The sequence below is a fragment of the Nansenia antarctica genome (assembly GCF_963989245.1).
Source record: "Nansenia antarctica genome assembly, chromosome: 4".
NCBI classification, from domain to species: Eukaryota; Metazoa; Chordata; class Actinopteri; order Argentiniformes; family Microstomatidae; genus Nansenia; species Nansenia antarctica.
In genome coordinates, this window is record NC_137689.1 from 37,977,863 (window position 1) to 37,997,367 (window position 19,505).

At 42.3% G+C, this 19,505-nt stretch overlaps 1 protein-coding gene across 1 annotated transcript in view; it reads left to right on the forward strand.

Moving 5' to 3' along the window:
* The window catches only part of slc2a9l2 (solute carrier family 2 member 9, like 2), a 301,840-nt gene that overhangs the window by 116,098 nt on the left and 166,237 nt on the right, over positions 1-19,505 (forward strand). Inside the window, exons 7-8 of the mRNA XM_080528977.1 lie at positions 2,659-2,791; positions 11,157-11,344. Coding sequence (XP_080385103.1) covers positions 2,659-2,791; positions 11,157-11,344 — 321 coding nt within the window. The remainder of the gene's footprint in view (positions 1-2,658; positions 2,792-11,156; positions 11,345-19,505) is intronic.

Here is a 19,505-nt window from a genome sequence, read left to right on the forward strand (position 1 = left end):
AATGGCCAGTGTGGAGGATATCAAAAGTTCTTGAGCCAATCAAATGTAAAACACAATATTTATGATTGATGAAAGTTGTAAATCGGTCAGATTTGACCCATCTGACACAAGAGGGCTATATATATATATATATATATATATATACTTTTTTTTTTATTGGTTTGTGTAGAATCTGTGGATGGTTCTTTTTTTTGTTATGTGTTTTGTGATTCTCACCAACAACTGAGGCCATGAGCATTGCTGACTTTTATTTTGTTCTCATTAAAAAAAAAAAAAAAAAAAAAAAAAAATGTTATTTGTTGTTATGCATGTTGCTGTATTTCTCCTTTGTTCTGTGATGATGTTGATGTCATTCTTCTTTGTTCTATGTTTCTATGATGATTTATTGTATATGTTCTGTGTGGACCCCAGGAAGAGTAGCTGATGTTTTGCTTTGCATCAGCTAATGGGGATCCTAATAAATCTAAATCAAATCAGATGAAAATCAAGCGTGAGAGTCGCAGCTGCGCCATACACCCACGTTGCTGAGGTAGAGGTATCCACTGGGTCCCAGGGGGAGTCTAAGGGTGAATCCCAATTCACCACTCCGGCTCCGTTTTCACCCCTACGGCTCCATTTTGCGCGTTCACGTGTAGCCGTAGTGGCGTCCCAATTAATTACTCATTTAGGGTTAGGGTTAGGGTTAGGGTTTTCCATGGCTCCATTTGGAGAAAATCTTGACCCTCGTTCGATTCGGAGCCATGAGACTCCCTTCCGGCATGCATTGCGAAACATCTACAGAAATGTTATTTTCGCTCTCGTAATACGAGCCTGAAATGTAATTTACTTTTTCTGGAATTACTTGTAATTAAAGACTTGAAACATTATGATAACCATCGTATTATCTTAGTTTAATGTCATTTCAATGCATTATAGACCTTTTCTTTACAACAAGCATAACAAAAAAAGATCGCTATTATGCCGATATTGTGCCTATGCAGCCTTCCCATAAGGAGCGCGATTCACATCGAGATGTACATTCCTGTTTAGAAATAAAAGATTACCTGTGGCGTTTGACAGCGGATGATGATAGACATATTTAATGTGAAGTTATCTATCTAACGTTAGGCTGATGTGTGCATGACCTATTTCCATGTTTTATTTACAGCTATGGCACGTATTAAACCAAAACAACCCGCAATCCTATCCGAGCAGTTGTTATTATGTAATATTGTTGATGGGTTCTATAATTTAATGTTATTTCAATGCATTATAGACCCATTCTTTATAACAAGCATAACAAAATAAATCGCTTTTATGTCGAGATGCTGTGCCTATGCTTAACATAGAAAGTTCCACAGTCCAGCGCGCTCAGGACAGCGGCCAGGACACCGGAGCCAGCAGGACAGACCGGAGCACTCATATCTGCGCGTTTGTCACAGGCTGACAGTCAGCGTGTTGCCCCGACGTCAGTCCCATGGAAGTGTCAAGCACAGCGCGATTTCCATTTCAGAGATGTACAATCATGTTTATTTAGAAATAAATTATTACCTGTGGTGTTTGACAGCATGATAGGCGCAAATTTCCCCCCCTTGGTGGTATATGACGCTATAGTTGTTATTATACCAAAACAACTGGCAATCTAATCCGAGCAGTTGTTATTATGTACTATTATATGTATTAGTACTATATACAGGTATGTGCCATTTTTGATGGAGGGCAGTGAGCGGGAGACTCATCAAGGACATGTAGTTAACTAATGCAGTGGACAGCGGCTGTTTCTCCAGCGTTCCTGTCACATCAGATTTCGTAACGTCATAAAATTAAATCTGTAAGTAATGCATTTTTCCATGTTTCCCTTTGATGGCATATGACGCCGTAAATGTAACTGAAGTTCAGCCTCAAAGTTGTTGCACTGTTGTCCTAAATCAGTGCAGACTGGCAGGGTATGAGCACAGGTTTCATACAGGTTAGAGCTTATTCTGTCATGGTCTGATAATGAAGCATTGTTATTTTTTATTAGATGACTTGTTTGATCGATTGATAGCGTTCAAGTTCATTCAAGTTGTGAATGAATCGCGAGCGTCAATGCTTTTCTACGATACTACGTGTAATGTCACTTGGACATAGAATAATAAGACACTTGAGTCTGGGTTCAACAAAGGTATAACCAGTTTACTTCGGTTCTCTCGACACCTGTCCTAGACACCTTACTCCTACTGGTAAATCATGAACTCTCTCTAAGGCGCATGCGCTGTCCTGACTATGAATTAACCCATTCATTACACTACGGATGACGTATTAGTCGTGAAGGGTTGTCCCATTTCCCCCGGGGAACCACTACGGCTTGTGGCTCTGTTCGGAGGCCCTCCAAAGCGAGTGACTCCAAAACGAGCCGAAGTGGTAGAAAAGAGAATCGGGATTGGGCCTAATTCTACCCATTAAGGCTGAGGTCTTCTTCTGACATATCCCCCATCCCCAACACACAACAACGGAGGACAACTTTATTTGAATTTAAAAGACAACCTGGAAGAAAATAACAACCAACGACAATCAATAACAAGAACAAAAACAATCATCATCACCATCACGACAATCCTCTTCATTTATCTTTCACCATTGCCATACTGTACATCATACATTGTTGTTTTGTCTTCTTTGTCTTGGGGTCACTTGCAGGAGTCCAGATGGAACTTCCTGTTTGCCTTCCTGGCCGTGCCCGCCCTGCTCCAGCTCTGTGTGCTGCCCTTCCTGCCGGAGAGCCCACGCTTCCTCCTGATGGAGAGGAGGGACGAGGCTGGAGCAGAGAAAGGTACAGTCAGTGGTGTAGTCTACGTGATACGCAGGACTACACCGTATACCCACTAGGAAAGGCCAAGGATTTCCATATACCCACTTAAAAATGTGTGAGGATACGTAACGGCGTTTTGTGACAGAACTTTCACACTTTCATTCATAAAATTCACCCCGTCTGGGTTACGAAACACTTGACTATTGAACCATTGGGACTGACTATTTAAGCAATATCACACGAGAGGGAGTGTGTTATACTGATTATCAGCACGGCTGTGATTCGGTCGTAGGTACGAGGCCGCCAGTTCTACAGCGCAATTTATTAGTTAACAGTAATAAGTGACAACAGATTATGATTTGTTTGTTTATTTAATCATTTATTTTGGCTCCGTCAAGAAAAAATAGTTCCTCAACGGGACTGTTCAACTAGCGAAGTTTCCCACAGAAGTGGGGGGAAAAAACGTCAGATATCAGATATATAAACGGGTTATTTTGATAAACCGGATACATTTTGTGAATATATATGGTTACTTTCTCGCCTGAAAACAGATTAAAACTTCATAAAATGATATATTAACACTTGTAGAGCCAAATTACAGCTTTTGGCCAATGGCGGCCAAAATTGAGGATTTAAAAACGGAGAGTTTTGCTTTGCGCGCTGATTGGCTAATCAAATCAAAAATCAATCAAATCAAATTTTATTTGTATAGCGCATTTCTTAGAAGATGCAACTCAATGCGCTTCACACAATGAAGATGTTCAGTCAATCAGTCAATCAATCAATCAATACTGCCAGAGCCGCGAGCAGGCAAAAGTAAAAACCTGTATACTATGTAGCCAGGAAAAATTCCCTTGCAGCCCTCTACCAATAGAGCGACTACTAGCCAGTTTGCCTACCAGTACCCAGCGGTCCCCAAGGGGAGGCCAAGGACCACCGGCACAAAGCAAGCAAGCAAGGGCAAAAACCTGTACACCATGTATCCAGGAAAAATTCCTTGCATATTATCGGCGTACACACTGTCCATAAATTTAGTGTTATATTTGCATCGTTCTGCATCCAGCATGGTCACAGGTCCTGCCAAAAGAGAATCTTAAGCACAGTTATGATGCAATAACACAATAAAGACAATAAAGATGACAGCAATACAACCTGGTGGTGGTCCTGGTACACCCTTGTACCGGTTCCAGTACTGCTCTAGGTGCTATTTGGAGCTGACAGTGCCTCATCAGCACCCGGGTCCATTTTCCTGTCAACACAAATCTCAAAACACGAGTATGGTGTAATGGCCTAGTGATCCTAGTTCTATAATGTCCAATATCTCCCTTAGTATCAAAAGGCGACATTGAATAAGTAGGTTTTGAGGTCACGCTTAAAAATGTCCTGAGTTTTAGACAACCTCAGGCCCTCAGGTAGGGTGTTCCACAATCTAGGAGCATATATGCTAAAAGCTGATCCTCCAAATCTCTTTGTCCTAGCCTCTGGCACTATTAAAAGTTCCGTGCCACTAGACCGTAGGGGTCTAGCTGGTGTGTATCTTATGAGCATGTCCACCATGTAATTGGGTGCATCACAGTGAAGTGATTTATAAACTAGTAAAAGGATCTTAAAGTCTATTCTATGACTGACAGGGAGCCAGTGTAGTGATCTCAAGACAGGTGTGATGTGCGCTCTTCGTTTGGTCCTAGTAAGGACACGAGTAGCAGCATTTTGAACCATTTGTAGTCTATTTATCATTTTTTTGGGGAGACCTGTCAGGAGAGCATTACAGTAATCTAGCCTACTAGTAACAAACGCATGCATTCATTTTTCAGTGTCTGCCTGGGAGAGAAATGATTGTACCTTAGTGATGTTTCTTAGATGGTAGAAGGATGTTTTAATAGTATTATTAATATGAGTTTCAAAATTTAGATCTGGGTCAATTATGACACCAAGATTCCTGGCCTGACACTTAGTGTTAAGAGCTAGTGTTTTCAAGTGTGCAGATAATTTCTCTCTCCCAGTTTTCTCGCCAATGATCAATACCTCTGTTTTTTCTTGATTGAGTTGGCTAATGTCTTCTTAGTAACAATGTAGTCTAATTAACGGTAATTTAACACCTGTGCGGCGGAGTGCTACATATAGTTAAAAGTCCCAGTGCTGTTATACTATATATCGTAACTCATGGAATGCCTCTTGTCCAATCAAATTACTTGGTCGGAACTAACTGTTGTATAAAACGTCATATACCATCAAAGGGGGGAGATGCAACATGAAATATGTAAAAATGCAGCACTATCATGCACAGATCAGCCTTATAACATGTCATTTATATATATATATATATATATATATATATATAACGTTAGACAGGGAGCGCGGATTTATTATTATGGCGAATTGAACGATATGAGGCTGGGAGGGAAAAATCACAGTATACCTGCTAGAAAAAAATAGATACACCACTGGGTACAGTGAACTACTGCATAACTTGGTTATTTTGGCTGGAGCACACAGGCATACATACTGATGCAGTGCACAAAACCACAAGCACATGCACACACACACATGGATATGTATGAGCACCTGCATGCACGTACACACGAGTGATTTGATTTTAGAGAATGCTACAGTATGCCATTATGACAAGGCCTTCACATATGGGTTTAATGGCTTGTCACTTAATTGCTGAATGTAATAGTTTGTGAGTAGATCATTTCTAACAGTATGGTTAGGCCAGACTGACAGTCTAAACTTGAGCAATGTAGCTTTGCAGGAGAGGCCTTTTGACATAATGGGGCTGAGCACTTTACCTCAGACAAGACTATATCATATCCAAAGGAATGTATTTATTTCCATTGATTAGATACTGTGGTTCTCCTTCATTCAGTCTTCCCATGCCATACACCTTAGGCCTAATTCAAACAAACCTTTTCTGTAGCCACAACAAATGTTACCTTTATTTGACCAGGTTAATCTCAATGAGATTATGAGAGACCTGGCCAAAATAAATGACGGCCATTTGTTTCTTCCAAAATGATTAAAAAAATGGAACGTTTGTTCTTTATACGTTTATTAATTTAATATACAACTGTACAAAACAAAATAATTACATTCTGACTAAACTACAATTAAATGTTTTAGCTGGAAAACCTTAACTGTCCTGGACATGAGAAGAGCTACAGAAGGCCAGAGTTTAAAAGATACATTCTTCATTCTCCAGCGATGGTACCGTGACAGTCAACTGGCCTTTACCACACGTTTTATTTATGGCGTTTTACCTGGGCGATGGGCTGGATGGGCTCAGATGGGCTCGGATGGGCTTGTTGTATTGAGTTTGCTATTGGTGTCTGTCAACAAGAGGTACCAGTGAATGTCAAGGAAGCCATTAATAGGCTGGAAAATACAATCAAAAACATCAGAAACATTGCCAAAACCTTAGGCTTGCAGTATGGAACATCTTTAAAAAGAAAAGAAGCAAGTAATTGAAAATGGGCTGGTAGGCCAACGAAGACTTCTACAATGGATGATAAAGGATGCTCACCATGATTAAGAAACCCCCCAAAACAACTGTCCCACAGATCAGGAACACGCTCCAGGAGGTGGTGTGAATGTGGCAGAGTATACCATCTACAGACGCACTACAAACCACTAGTTCAACTCAAAAAGAATGGTCACTTATTATCGTGTACCAAAGTGATTTATTAAAAAAAACAAAAAACGTTATTTTACCAGGCGAGACCATTAAGAACAAAATTCTTATTTACCATGCCGGCCTGCCTCATAAGGTGAAAGGGGAGGAGGGCTGTAAGATAAAACATGTTAAAAAACTAACAGCACTTAAAACCACAATTAAATCGACAATTAAATGAGATGCCACAAAACAACAATAAGCATTACACACAGGCATGTAACACAAACAATGCAACAAAAGCACTAACGGACATTAAGACTAGAATACAACAGTAAGCACAAAATGCAGACAGGCAACACAAAACAATACAATACAACAAAACGCACTGGGACACAGCCAAGCAAACACAACAATACAGCAAATAAGCATTGATACACAGTCAGGAAAAAGACAATAGTACAACAATAAGTGCTGGGACACAACCAATCAACACAGCAATACAACATAGACACTAAGACAGTCAGTAAACAAACCAATACAACAATACACACTGAGACACAGTCAACAGGAATGTTAAAAAATGACCTGCCAATTACAGCATACCACGGTGCAAGGGGTGTTATGTCTGGTGATGTATAGCTGCCACTAGAACTGGCTCACATGTCTTTATTGATGCTTATTGATTGCTGAAGGATTGCACTTCATCATACAGTAAGACAATGACCCGAAACATAATGCCATAGCAACTAGGGAGTTTTTCAGTGCCGGAAAGTGGACATTCTTTTCATCAAACTGTCTCCATGAAGCAGTGTTGTCACAGCAGGCAGATATGCCATGATAATTTTCTGCACATGTAGAATTGCTGTTGACACACTGTTTCTTTTTGAATTCCATTTGTAAATCACGATGAGCTAAAATGCTTAGTCTAATTCAATGTCTTCCCATTGTTGCTTCATAAAACCTCAGGTGTCAAAGACACTATCATACATAAAACCTCAGGTGTCAAAGACACTATCATACTGTAAGAGTCTCTAGGCACAGAGGGAGGTCGACACAGAGGAACAGTTCAACAAAGGTGTTTATTTAGCGCACCATGTTCAGACACGCCCCTTGGCGTGCTGCAGAGAGTCTTTTCTCCCACTCTATTAATGACGCGGATACGTCCTGGACAGCGCACGGCTGGCTTCGCCCGTCACGCTCGGCTGTTTGCTCCCCCCTTTCGGGTTCTGCCCGCTCCACCCCTCCTGTAGGGATCTGCTTGCGGGTGCTGCACAGCCTCTCTCTCTCTCTCGCTCTCGCTCTCGCTCTCTCGACCGGTTTTCACCGCTTCCTTCGCTCTCTCGAGGGAACAAACACACACAGGTGAAATAGACCAGTGGGATAACGAGTCTGATCACTGACACCTGTCCGCAATCAGCTCATTATCCCCCTCCAACGACAGTCTGGCTCCCTCTGCAGGCCAGAACGCGCCATGCTCCCCACACATACATAAAACCTCAGGGGTCAAAGACAGTATGGGTGGGACAGACTGTATCATACACTGTATTCTTTCCTGGACCATTTTTACAGGACGTATACCATGGCATCATGTATTTATGTTTTCCTTCCTCAATGCTCTTATTGGCATCTTCAACAAACCCTCTCTCTCTGGAGCTCGGGCCCTTTGTTAAGCACTCTGTGACTGATAAAGTGAGCCTTTCCCTTGCTCAAATAAAGCTTAAGTGAATTAAATTCTGTTGATAACAAATTAGTTCCTATTGAACTCACTGAGATTACACAGCATCGTTTTGTTCGTACTGACAACATCCTGTGGGAACTCTCCTCAAACAGCTGGTTTGTCTGTCTGGCCTCGATAAGGCCCTCTGTTGTTGTCCCGCTGCGAGGGTCAGGTTCCAACACGGTCCAGTATAGCCTCACTGTCAACCTGCCCAAAACAAAATAGGCCCCCCCATAGGGGCAATGTCACCGTTGCAGAAAGAAGAGCCACTTGTCCTGCCATGTGCTTGTGAATAATGATATTGAGTCACGCCACTCGCTCTGACAAACCCAGCATGCAACTAGATCTTCTATTTCATCTTCCTGATTGCCGGGGTACAGAATGGAACGTTCTCGTATACACCTGCACATTTGGTTCATAATTAAAACACAGGTTTGGTCAATAAAGGTACCGGTAATGCCATTTGCAGCATTTTCATCATACCAACTAACGTACTAATTAACTTGTTTTCAATCAGTTAAAACCTAGGTTGTTGCTTTTTTCACTTTTTACTTCTGAAAAGTAACATCAAGTCCTCACCTTTGGCCTTTTTATGGGATTGCTCCCCTATCTGGCACATCAAGCAACAGGTAACTTGTAGTTTTTATACAAGATCTTATCTTTTTACAGTGTTCGTTGATTTTATTTGTACAATATTTGCTTCGCCCCTCATGTTCAGGTGAATAGGTTTTCAATGCAGTGTGCAACATTTGTTATAAAGTTATATACATAACTCCCCATAGCACTGCTAAAAGAGTTGAGTATTTCCACTCCTGTTATTTGAGTTTGTTGTTGGGAATAGCCACTCTAATTGTGCATACTGTATATATCTACTTGGGGCTTTAAAATTAAACAATTCCTATGACATGAAACAATTACTATGACGATAAAGTCATAGCCTATTTGAGGGTATGTCTGTACACCATTCACCATTCAGACATTACAACACTTTTTAGACATATTCCCCCTATTTTAATAAACAAAACTGATGGGACAGGTTCAGCAAGAGTCCAAATTAAGCACTCATGTTTAGTATTTGGTTGACAATCCTTGGCTGAAGTCTGAAGCCCATTGACCCCACCAGACGTTGAGTCTCTTCACTGGTGAGGCTCTGCCATGCTTGTACTGCAGCCATCTTCAATTCGTGACGTTAGCATTATAAGGTTCTATCTCCATTTTTGTCAAAATGTAGTTATTTACATAATCTGATCCATTAGGTGTTTATTAATGTCTGTTTGGTGATATTTTTTAAATGTTTAAATTTTTTAGTTAGTAATTCATAAAATACAACGGTTCCATCTCACAAAACATAATGGAATGTAAAAACTTTGACGCTCAATATCTGCAGTATGTTTTGGGTCATTGTCCTGCTGTATGATGAAGCGCCGTCCAATGCGTTTGGAGGCATCTGCTTGTACTTGGGCTGACAAGATGTTTCTGTACACATCAGTATTTATCCTGCAAGTGCCATCAGCCAATACATCATCAATGAAGACAAGTGAGCCAGTTCCAGTGGAAGCCGTACATACCCAACACCCAACAATACCATAACACCCGCCTCCACCATATTTCACAGATGAGGTGTTAATGCTGTGGATATTGGGCAGTTCCTTTTCTCCACACTTTATTCTTGCCATCACTCTGGTGTCTCTCGTTGTCTCTTCTCTCGACAATACCTTTTTTACAGAACTCTGCAGGCTCTTGTACGGTAATCCAAAGAAAGCAATTTGAGAGCCACATACAGGCTCTAGAACACCTAGACACTGCAGGCAACTACGCCAGGATCCTGTTCGTGGACTTCAGCTCGGCCTTCAACACGATCCTCCCACACATCCTGGAGCACCAGCTATCCCTGCTGCAGGTGCCGGACTCCACCTGCAGGTGGATCACGGACTTCCTGACTGACAGGTCTCAGCGGGTGAAGCTGGGGAAGAGCATTTCCAGCTCCAGGTCCACCAGCACGGGCTCCCCGCAGGGCTGCGTCCTGTCTCCAGCACTATTCTCCCTTTACACCAACAGCTGTGTCTCCCGCCACCCCTCGGTCAAGCTCCTGAAGTTTGCAGACGACACCACCCTGGTGGGCCTCATCTCCGGGGGGGACGAATCTGCCTACAGGGGTGAGATCGAGGGGCTGCAGAGCTGGTGCAGTTTAAACAATCTGGAGCTCAATGCTCTGAAAACAGTGGAGATGGTGGTGGACTTCCGTAGGAAAGCAGCCCTGCCCCCTCCCATCACGCTGGGAGGTACCCCGGTGGCCTCCGTGGAGTCATGCCGCTTTCTAGGCATGACCATCTCCCGGGACCTCAAGTGGGAGCGGAACACCGAGGCCCTCACTAAGAAGGCCCAGAAGAGGATGTTCTTCCTCCGGCAGCTGAGGAAATTCAGGCTGCCGAGGTCCATGATGGTCCAGTTTTACACGGCCATCATAGAGTCCATCCTCACCCACTCCATCATCACCTGGTTCCCTGCTGCAACGACCAAGGACAAGGCCAAGTTGCAGCGGGTGTTACGTTCAGCAGAGAGGGTGATCGGCTGTCCCTTGCCCTCCCTCAACTCCTTGCATGACACCAGGGCTCTGAGGAGGGCAAGGAAGATCATGGCAGACCCCTTCCACCCGGCCACGGCCTCCTCACCCTGCTTCCCTCTGGAAGAAGGTTGCGGCTGCCTAAGGCACTGAAGGCCCGCCACAGGCTCAGTTTCTACCCCTCAGCCGCCAGGCTGATAAATGACTCTGGCTTCCCCCTCCCCCCCGCCCCCAAGTCTGCCCAGGACTGAATATGCACTGGACTCACTCACTGTAAAAACTCTGCACTGCACTTTATATTGCACTATCCAATGCACTGTTGTCTGTCCTGTGTTGTCCTGTTTTTTGACACGTGAAAAAAGTATAAACGCACTTATTGTAATGTCGAAGCAAATTCCTATATGTGTATGCATAATGGCAATAAACGTTATCTGAATCTGAATCTGAATCTGAATACAGGTGTAATGATTCATCCTTTCTGTGCGCCTCACAGCATTCATAGCTTTCCTGGGAAAGGAGGACGTGTCCAAGGAGATGGAGGAGGTCCAGGCCGAGGGCCGTGCTCAGAACAACCTTCAGACGGCGTCGGTCACTGAGCTCTTCTCTAACCGCGCTGTGCGCTGGCAGGTCGTCACTGTCATCGTTACCATGATGTGCTACCAGCTGTGTGGCCTCAATGCCGTAAGTACCCGCTGTTCTCATAATTTTTCATCTTTCCTTTCTCAGAAAAACTAAATATCTCTATAAACCAGTGGTGGGCAAACTTTTTGGCTCAGGGGCCACAATGAGTTTTAAAATTTGACAGACAGGCCGGGCCGGGCCAGTAGCAGATGGATGGAGAGTGTTTGTGTGAACCAATATAAATTACAAGTAAAAGCCTTTACCTAAAAAGTAAAGACTTGCCAGTGCATCAAAGTTTGGTGTCAGTTTGATTGTGGCAATTCTCAGGACAGATCTGAGGTGTTCATCAGTTAACTAGGATCTGTGGCGTAATTTGTTGAACTGGAACGTAGTAGACGTGAGACTGTCATATCTGCCATATATTATACTTCCGTTTTATATTTATATTTATCATCATATTTTTCACATTTATGTAACAGCAAGTTCATTTGTATTATGCTTACCATTACCAAGTTCACTCGCCAACTAAAGCACCTGATTACCGTTGATAAAAACATGCTATACTAGTCCAAAAGCACAGTATGGGAGAACTTGGTGATAAGCATAATACGAGTTAGTAACAATAAACAGACGGAACAGCGCAGCGCGCACAGTATTGTCGGCCTGAGTAAGCACAGTAGAAGCGAGGGAGTGACTGGAAGTGCCACTGATGCGCACTGCGTAAACATATCACAAATGTGCATTTGATAAGTCTAGCTAAGTAAGTAAGCTAGCTAACTATGATTGGAAATGAAGTAGTATCCAGTTGTGGAATGATATTTAGTAGTAACGATATTCAGGTCTTATGCACTCTGCGGTGCGGGCTCTCTCCCTGCTGATGGCGCGATGCATCTATATCACAAAATGTACATTTGATAAGTAAGTAAGCTAGCTAAGTAAGTAATCTAGCTAACTATGATTGGAAATGAAGTAGTATCCATTTGTGGAATTATATTAATCACTACTTTGGCTGATGTGATGTGGGTTAACTAGCCAACTCTGTAACATTAGCGGAGCAAACCAAAAGTACAAAGTGAGAAACTCCTCGCTGTGATTGGTTAACTTGTTCCACGTGAGAGGATAGACCAGACTCCAGCAAAGGTCAGTTGGGTCTGGAGTGCGCCATCTAGTGGGAACAACTGAGACGCCGGGTATTGCAGGAAAAAGCCTAAATGAATGCGGTCTTTACTATAATTTTGACAATTTTGTACCAATATTCGACGGGCCGATTTAAAAAGCCTAACAGGCCGCATATGGCCGGCGGGCCGTAGTTTGCCCATGCCTGCTATAAACTATCGGGTTATTGGGTAGGATAACACTGTTGAAGAATGGGTTACGGTTAAATGTATTGTGTCTCAGCAAATGTATGTCTTGACATTTCATGTAGAAATCTGCATCAAACACCATAGGCAGCCTCTCTAATTCATGAATGGGATTTCAACCTGTATTGACTAAGAGAAGTCCTGTTAGAATTGCCGCTTTAAAAGGTGCAATATGTAACCTTCAAGCTTTCCAAAAGCTGTTTAATGGTCGTAATGTTTAATATTACAAAATCGTTTTTGGTCCCGCGAAAGCGCTTTCAAAAATGGGGTGTCGTACCTGACACTCGGTATGGTATGTACCCCAAAGAACACCAATGGCTAGGGGTGTTCTTGGGGAGAAACGACAGCAAAGACAATGTCTGATACTGCAAGTCCATTTTCGGGGGGTTATATTATCACTAAGGAGGAAGTTGTTGTTTGGAACTTCAACATGGATTTCACAAGTGGTTGCAGATTTTCAACAGATTTCCTTTTAGCTTTTCACATGGGACAGTGTCTGGTGAAAGTCCCCAAGTAGGGCAAGGTCATTTTTCATTTTTTTCCAGATTATGAAAGTGTAGATTGTAAGCTTTCAAATGATGTGTCATGCATCTTGTTATAAGGAGATTTTGTCCTCCTTAGTCAGGTGGTCGGAGATGACATTGATCACTCAGAGAGAAGGTTGAATCATAATCATTGACTTATGCAAATCTGGGTTACATTCTCTGTACAGATGTTTCCAAGGCAGCATGCTGTTTTTTTAATTGTTAATTTATTTGTTCAAGGGGGACATAGTACATTAATGAACACTTAAATGGAATGTAACAGGGCTACATTTCCTAATGGAAAAAATCAGGTTATGGGCTAAAATAAACACATCATATAGATACATTCATGATTAAAATAAACACAAAAATACAGTAGCTAAAATACAATCTAACCTAAGGCATCTAGCCTAACATGCATCACAGTAGGTCATATGACGACACAACAAGCCCTAACCTGATTTAGCCTAACCTAACTGATCCCTAGTCTAGCAGGGTTAGAGGTGTGTGCAGGTTTGGTTTTGCTCCAACCATCGTCTCAGCTGGGTTTTGAAGGAGCTATATGAGGGACAGAGCCGCTTGGCTGAAGGTGGTGCGTCTCCGGGGTACCTCACAGTCACCACGAGCAGTGGCACGAGTGGTCCGGGTCGAGCTGGCATCTCTCCTCTTAAAGAACTCTCCAAGTGGAGGGGGCGCAAGGCCATTCAGAGACTTGTAGACACTAGGCAGGCTACTTTAAAGGATGTTAGACTGTTAAAGCTTAGGAACTTGTGTTTTACTAGGATTTTGCAATGATGGTAGGACAGCTTCTTTTTGTCAAAAGCCTTAAGGGCTTTCTTGTAAAGGGACTCTAAAGGTCTGAGCGTTGTGGTACATGCACATGACCAGCTGGACATACAGTACTCAATGTGTGAGAATATCATGGAGTGTAGGAACATCCTGGCTGCGTTCTCTGGTAGGTGTGGCAGCGGCATAGAGCGACCGAGCGATGTACTGATGGAAGTTACTTAGCTTATATAGCTTATAGTGGGGAGAACAAGTATTTGATACACTGCTGATTTTGCAGGTTTTCCCACTTAGAAAGAATGTAGAGGTCTGTAATTTTTATCATAGGTACACTTCAACTGTGAGAGACGGAATCTAAAACAAAAATCCAGAAAATCACATTGTATGACTTTTAAATAATTAATGTGCATTTTATTGTATGAAATAAGTATTTGATCACCTACCACCCAGTAATAATTCCGGCTCTCACAGACCTGTTAGTTTTTCTTTAAGAAGCCCTCCTATTCTCCACTCATTACCTGTATTAACTGCACCTGTTTGAACTTGTTACCTTTATAAAAGACCCCTCTCCACACACTCAATCAATCAGACCCCAACCTCTCCACAATGGGCAAGACCAAAGAGCTTTCTAAGGACATCAGGGACAAAATTGTAGACCTGCACAAGGCTGGGATGGGCTACAGGACAATAGGGAAGCAGCTTGGTGAGAAGGCAACAACTGTTGGCGCAATTATTAGAAAATGGAAGAAATTTAAGATGACGGTCAATCTCCCTCGGTCTGGGGCTCATAAGAAAGGTGAGGGATCAGCCCAGAACTACACGGCAGGACCTGGTCAATGACCTGAAGAGAGCTGGGACCACAGTCTCAAAGAAAACTATCAGTAACACACTACGCCGTCAGGGATTAAAATCCTGTAGCGCACGCAAGGTCCCCCTGCTCAAGCCAGCGCATGTCCAGGCCCGTCTGAGGTTTGCCAATGATCATCTGGATGATCCAGAGGAGGAATGGAAGAAGGTCATGTGGTCTGATGAGACCAAAATAGAGCTTTTTGGCATAAACTCCACTCGCCGTGTTTGGAGGAAGAAGAAGGATGAGTACAACCCCAAGAACACCATCCCAACCGTGAAGCATGGAGGTGGAAACATCATTCTTTGGGGATGCTTTTCTGCAAAGGGGACAGGACGAATGCACCGTATTGAGGGGAGGATGGATGGGGCCAAGTAGCGCGAGATCTTGGCCAATAACCTCCTTCCCTCAGTAAGAGCATTGAAGATGGGTCGTGGCTGGGTCTTCCAGCATGACAACAACCCGAAACACACAGCCAGGGCAACTAAGGAGTGGCTCCGTAAGAAGCATCTCAAGGTCCTGGAGTGGCCTAGCCAGTCTCCAGACCTGAACCCAATAGAAAATCTTTGGAGGGAGCTGAAAGTCCGTGTTGCCCAGCGACAGCCCCGAAACCTGAAGGATCTGGAGAAGATCTGTATGGAGGAGTGGGCCCAAATCCCTGCTGCAGTGTGTGCAAACCTGGTCAAGAACTACAGGAAACGTCTGATCTCTGTAATTGCAAACAAAGGTTTCTTTACCAAATATTAAGTTCTGTTTTTCTGATGTATCAAATACTTATTTCATGCAATAAAATGTAAATTAATTACTTTAAAATCATACAATTTGATTTTCTGGATTTTTTTTTAGATTCTGTCTCTCACAGTTGAAGTGTACCTATGATAAAAATTACAGACCTCTACATTCTTTCTAAGTGGGAAAACATGCAAAATCAGCAGTGTATCAAATACTTGTTCTCCCCACTGTATACTTGTTCACAGAGAGGGAATAGCTTTACATCTGTCCATCGTAACTTACAATACTGACATTGTTTCCTCTACATGGTTCTATCCTGTGTCCATGCTGTTCTGCTCTGCTGACCATTGCTGACCACTAGGCAAGGCTCCTATATCCTAGAGTTAAACTGGTCTTCACTGTTACTTTTTCGGTGTATGGGTTGTTGTTTCCTCTCCACTCCACCAGGCTCGGGGCCGAGGGGCTACCCTTTTAACACCCCGAGACCTGGTTGAGGGGCTCAACCAGCGGTGTTCTTGGGGAGAAACAACAGCAAAGACAATGTCTGATACTGCAAGGGGCCGTTCCACTAAGCGAGATTAACTCTGATCCAAGCGATTAACTCTGATCCAGGTTTAAATAAGCTTGCGGTCGGTTCCATCAATGTGGCTCAAATAATTCACTGCTTGGTTGCTATGCAACATATCCTTTTGAGTAATTCTGGTCCCGAGCAGACTTACAGGCTGTCTAAGGTAATGCGTGCGTCAAAAAAGGCTCACAGGCGGAAACTACATCCCGAACGACAGTTCCTCAAGTGTCTTTTAGGAAATATTAGTTCCCACTTCACACGAGATAGATAGATAGATAGTTTGACTGTGTGATAGATAGATCATTTGATCATTTGAAAGTGTGATCGATCAATAGATAGATAGTTTGATCGTGTGATAGATAACCTGATATTTTGAAATTGTGATAGACAGATAGATCGATATATAAATAAATTAAAGTGTAAAACATAAAATAAAATAAATAGGTATGTCTATCAACTTCAGTGTTTCCTCTATATGCATTTATTCGTGGCGGGCCGCCATTAATGAATTTCCTCCGCCACTAATTGATTCAGACAGACCACTTTGATTCAGGCTGCGCAGAAAGGCAGCGAGTTATTATGACCGGAGAACAGAAAAAAAGCAGATTGAAGCTAGATTTAGGCCGCTTCCAGACCTACATTTCGTTACGATTTAGGGCGTAGTTAGTTACAATATGTTACAATGTTGCAATTAACCTCGTCGTTTGTGTTCGCACTGCAATCAAGACTGAATCGCTCTCAACAGGCGCTGTTTTGGTGCGAGGCACCAAGCGAGGCGATGCGCTTTCAAAACAGTTTTGTGATTGGTCTGAATTTAGCGGGACATTTGGATTTCTCTCTTCGCCCGTCGCCGGTCCCTTTAATCCCGTAAATGTATCCTAATCGAAAATGCAACATCATCAGCGACGACTGTGGTTTATTGCATTTACTGCTGTTCTCTGGTTCATGTTCTTATACCAGTGCTCAGTATAGAGTATTTTAAATGAACATTCGTAATGTATGTCTCTGATGTTCACGGTCAATTAAATCAGCCTATTTTGTGAAACAAATAATGTTCCCGCTAATGGGTTAACTGAGCATTCTCGCACCTAACGTGCAAGCACCTAGCTTCGAACTATTCATAGCAATATGCGCGGGGCAAAAATAATCTATTGCCTCTAAAATCACCACGAACAGAACGGCGGAGGTACGGGTAAGCAGGGCTCATGTTGGTGTCCTCAAAGGTAAGAGTTGGTTTTCTTTAACTCAACTGATAGCATTACCTTCTTGTTGTTGTTTACCGAATGCTCCATCTGACTGTCACACTGTGATTTTACTTGTGTAAACAGTTAATGAGTAACGTTAGCCGGTTTTGTGCGTGTACTGTCATGTAGGCCTACTTCGTATTGATCTTTCTGTGTGTGTGTGTGTAATGCGCGTTCCGCATGTTCCGCTGCAGCTGTAGGATATATTGGTATTTTACCTTCTATATAAAATCACCTGCTCGGCTTTAATGACTTAACCGCTATTTAAGAAATTATAATTGTTGCCACCCTCTAGTTTTTGGTGAAATTACGTCTTTGTTTTGAACGCCAGTGCGCGTTTTATGAGCTCCGCCACTAATGTGAAAAATCCTGGAGGAAACACTGAACTTGCATTGCTTTTGTCACAGCGGTCTGGCTGGCGCAGTGGTTAAGGCAACCAGCTAGAGTTCCGAAGGTTGCGAGTTCGAGACTTGATTTAAGTGACTTTATATTATTATTTTTTTACATTTAACCGAAACCTTCATGCAAAGGCTTCAAACACCATTGTATTCGTGTCAGTTCTTGTAAATTAGCCTGCACCATAATTTATAGCCTACATACTTTTTTAGATGAGATTTTAGATTAGATTCAGACAATGAAATGCAGTAAAAAGTGCGTCCGAAGAGGGATTTGAACCACCGTCTAAAAATATAGAATTAATACTATGGCAGCGGTCGATACCACTAGGCCATTGTGGCGATGTGACGGTTTGTAGCCTGCTGCTGATATCACCACAGTAGTAATATTCATTTATTAAAATATGAACATATAACAATAACTGGGGCTAGTATGACCTACGCATTTAATTGGTCAGCAATTTCTTGCCAAACCATTTCCCTCGCCTTGTTATTTGCGGCAGTATTGCACTATTTTACATCTTATTTTTCCGTCTTCATAAAGATCAATAATTCGGAATGCTGCGCAAATGTAGGACCCCTGCAGAGTGGAGTATCTTCATTTCGACAGATCGACTCTTCGGGGCTCTTTATGTCTGCGTGCACACGCCCATATCGAGGATTTCTAAGCTGGTGTTCTGTGAACACTGATGACACAAGCCTGATCCTCGTTCGAGGAATCACCTGAGGCTTGAATTCCAATCCCGAGTTGCCTGATCGCCTGATTTATTTCAATCGCCGATATACTAATCCACTTTAGTCCATTTTTTGGGGGTTACTGTTACTTGACCTAATCTATATATGGTATGTGTATATATATATATATATATATATATATATATATATATATATATATATATATATATATATATATATATATATATAATCTATATATGGTATGTGCCTGCTCCTAAAAGTGTCTTGTTCACTCCTTGGTGACTGCAAGTGGGCAGTTTAAAGTATGTTTAAGATTAAACAATGATTATTGCAATATTTGATAGGCACACAAAAATGCCTCATATCACATCTGAAAATAGTTGAAGAAGATATGCTTATTTGAAAACACTAGTTGCAAGCAGCTTAAAAGGATCATAGCTATGAACAACTAACCGCATGTTTAGCACATCACAACATGCTAACAATACATAATTACATATAATTAGATGATCACACAGTCCTTGCTTTTGAACACGTCCTAAAGCATACGTTTGTTTACAAGCCATGTATCACTTACCCAGTAGCCTACAGCAGACGATACAGTGAATCCAATTCACAAATTATAGTATTGAACTATCCTAAAACAGTTGTTTGTTATATTGAGTGGGCACTTCAACACATATTATTTTTAAAATAACTTTTTGGTCGTTTGCGTGACTTGAGAATTGCGGACATGCGGACCTTTTCACCAGACCGTGTCACGTTTTACATCATATTATGTGTATATGACCCCTTTGGAGTCAACAGAAACCTGAACAAACTGTACAGATCATAGTGTACTGAGCATAGGATGGTTGGGGTGGGTAACAGTGGTATGGGTTAATGTAAAGTAAGGTATATTAAACATCTCAACCACCTCACTACCCTCAGGAATCAGTGACCATGTCATTCAAATAACTCTGTGACTGTTACATTTGTCAAGACCCAGTATACAACCAAGGTCAGGAGCAATACTCTTGGAAATTAAAGTTGCGTAATATTAATGTTGGAGGCATTTGTGCCAAGACT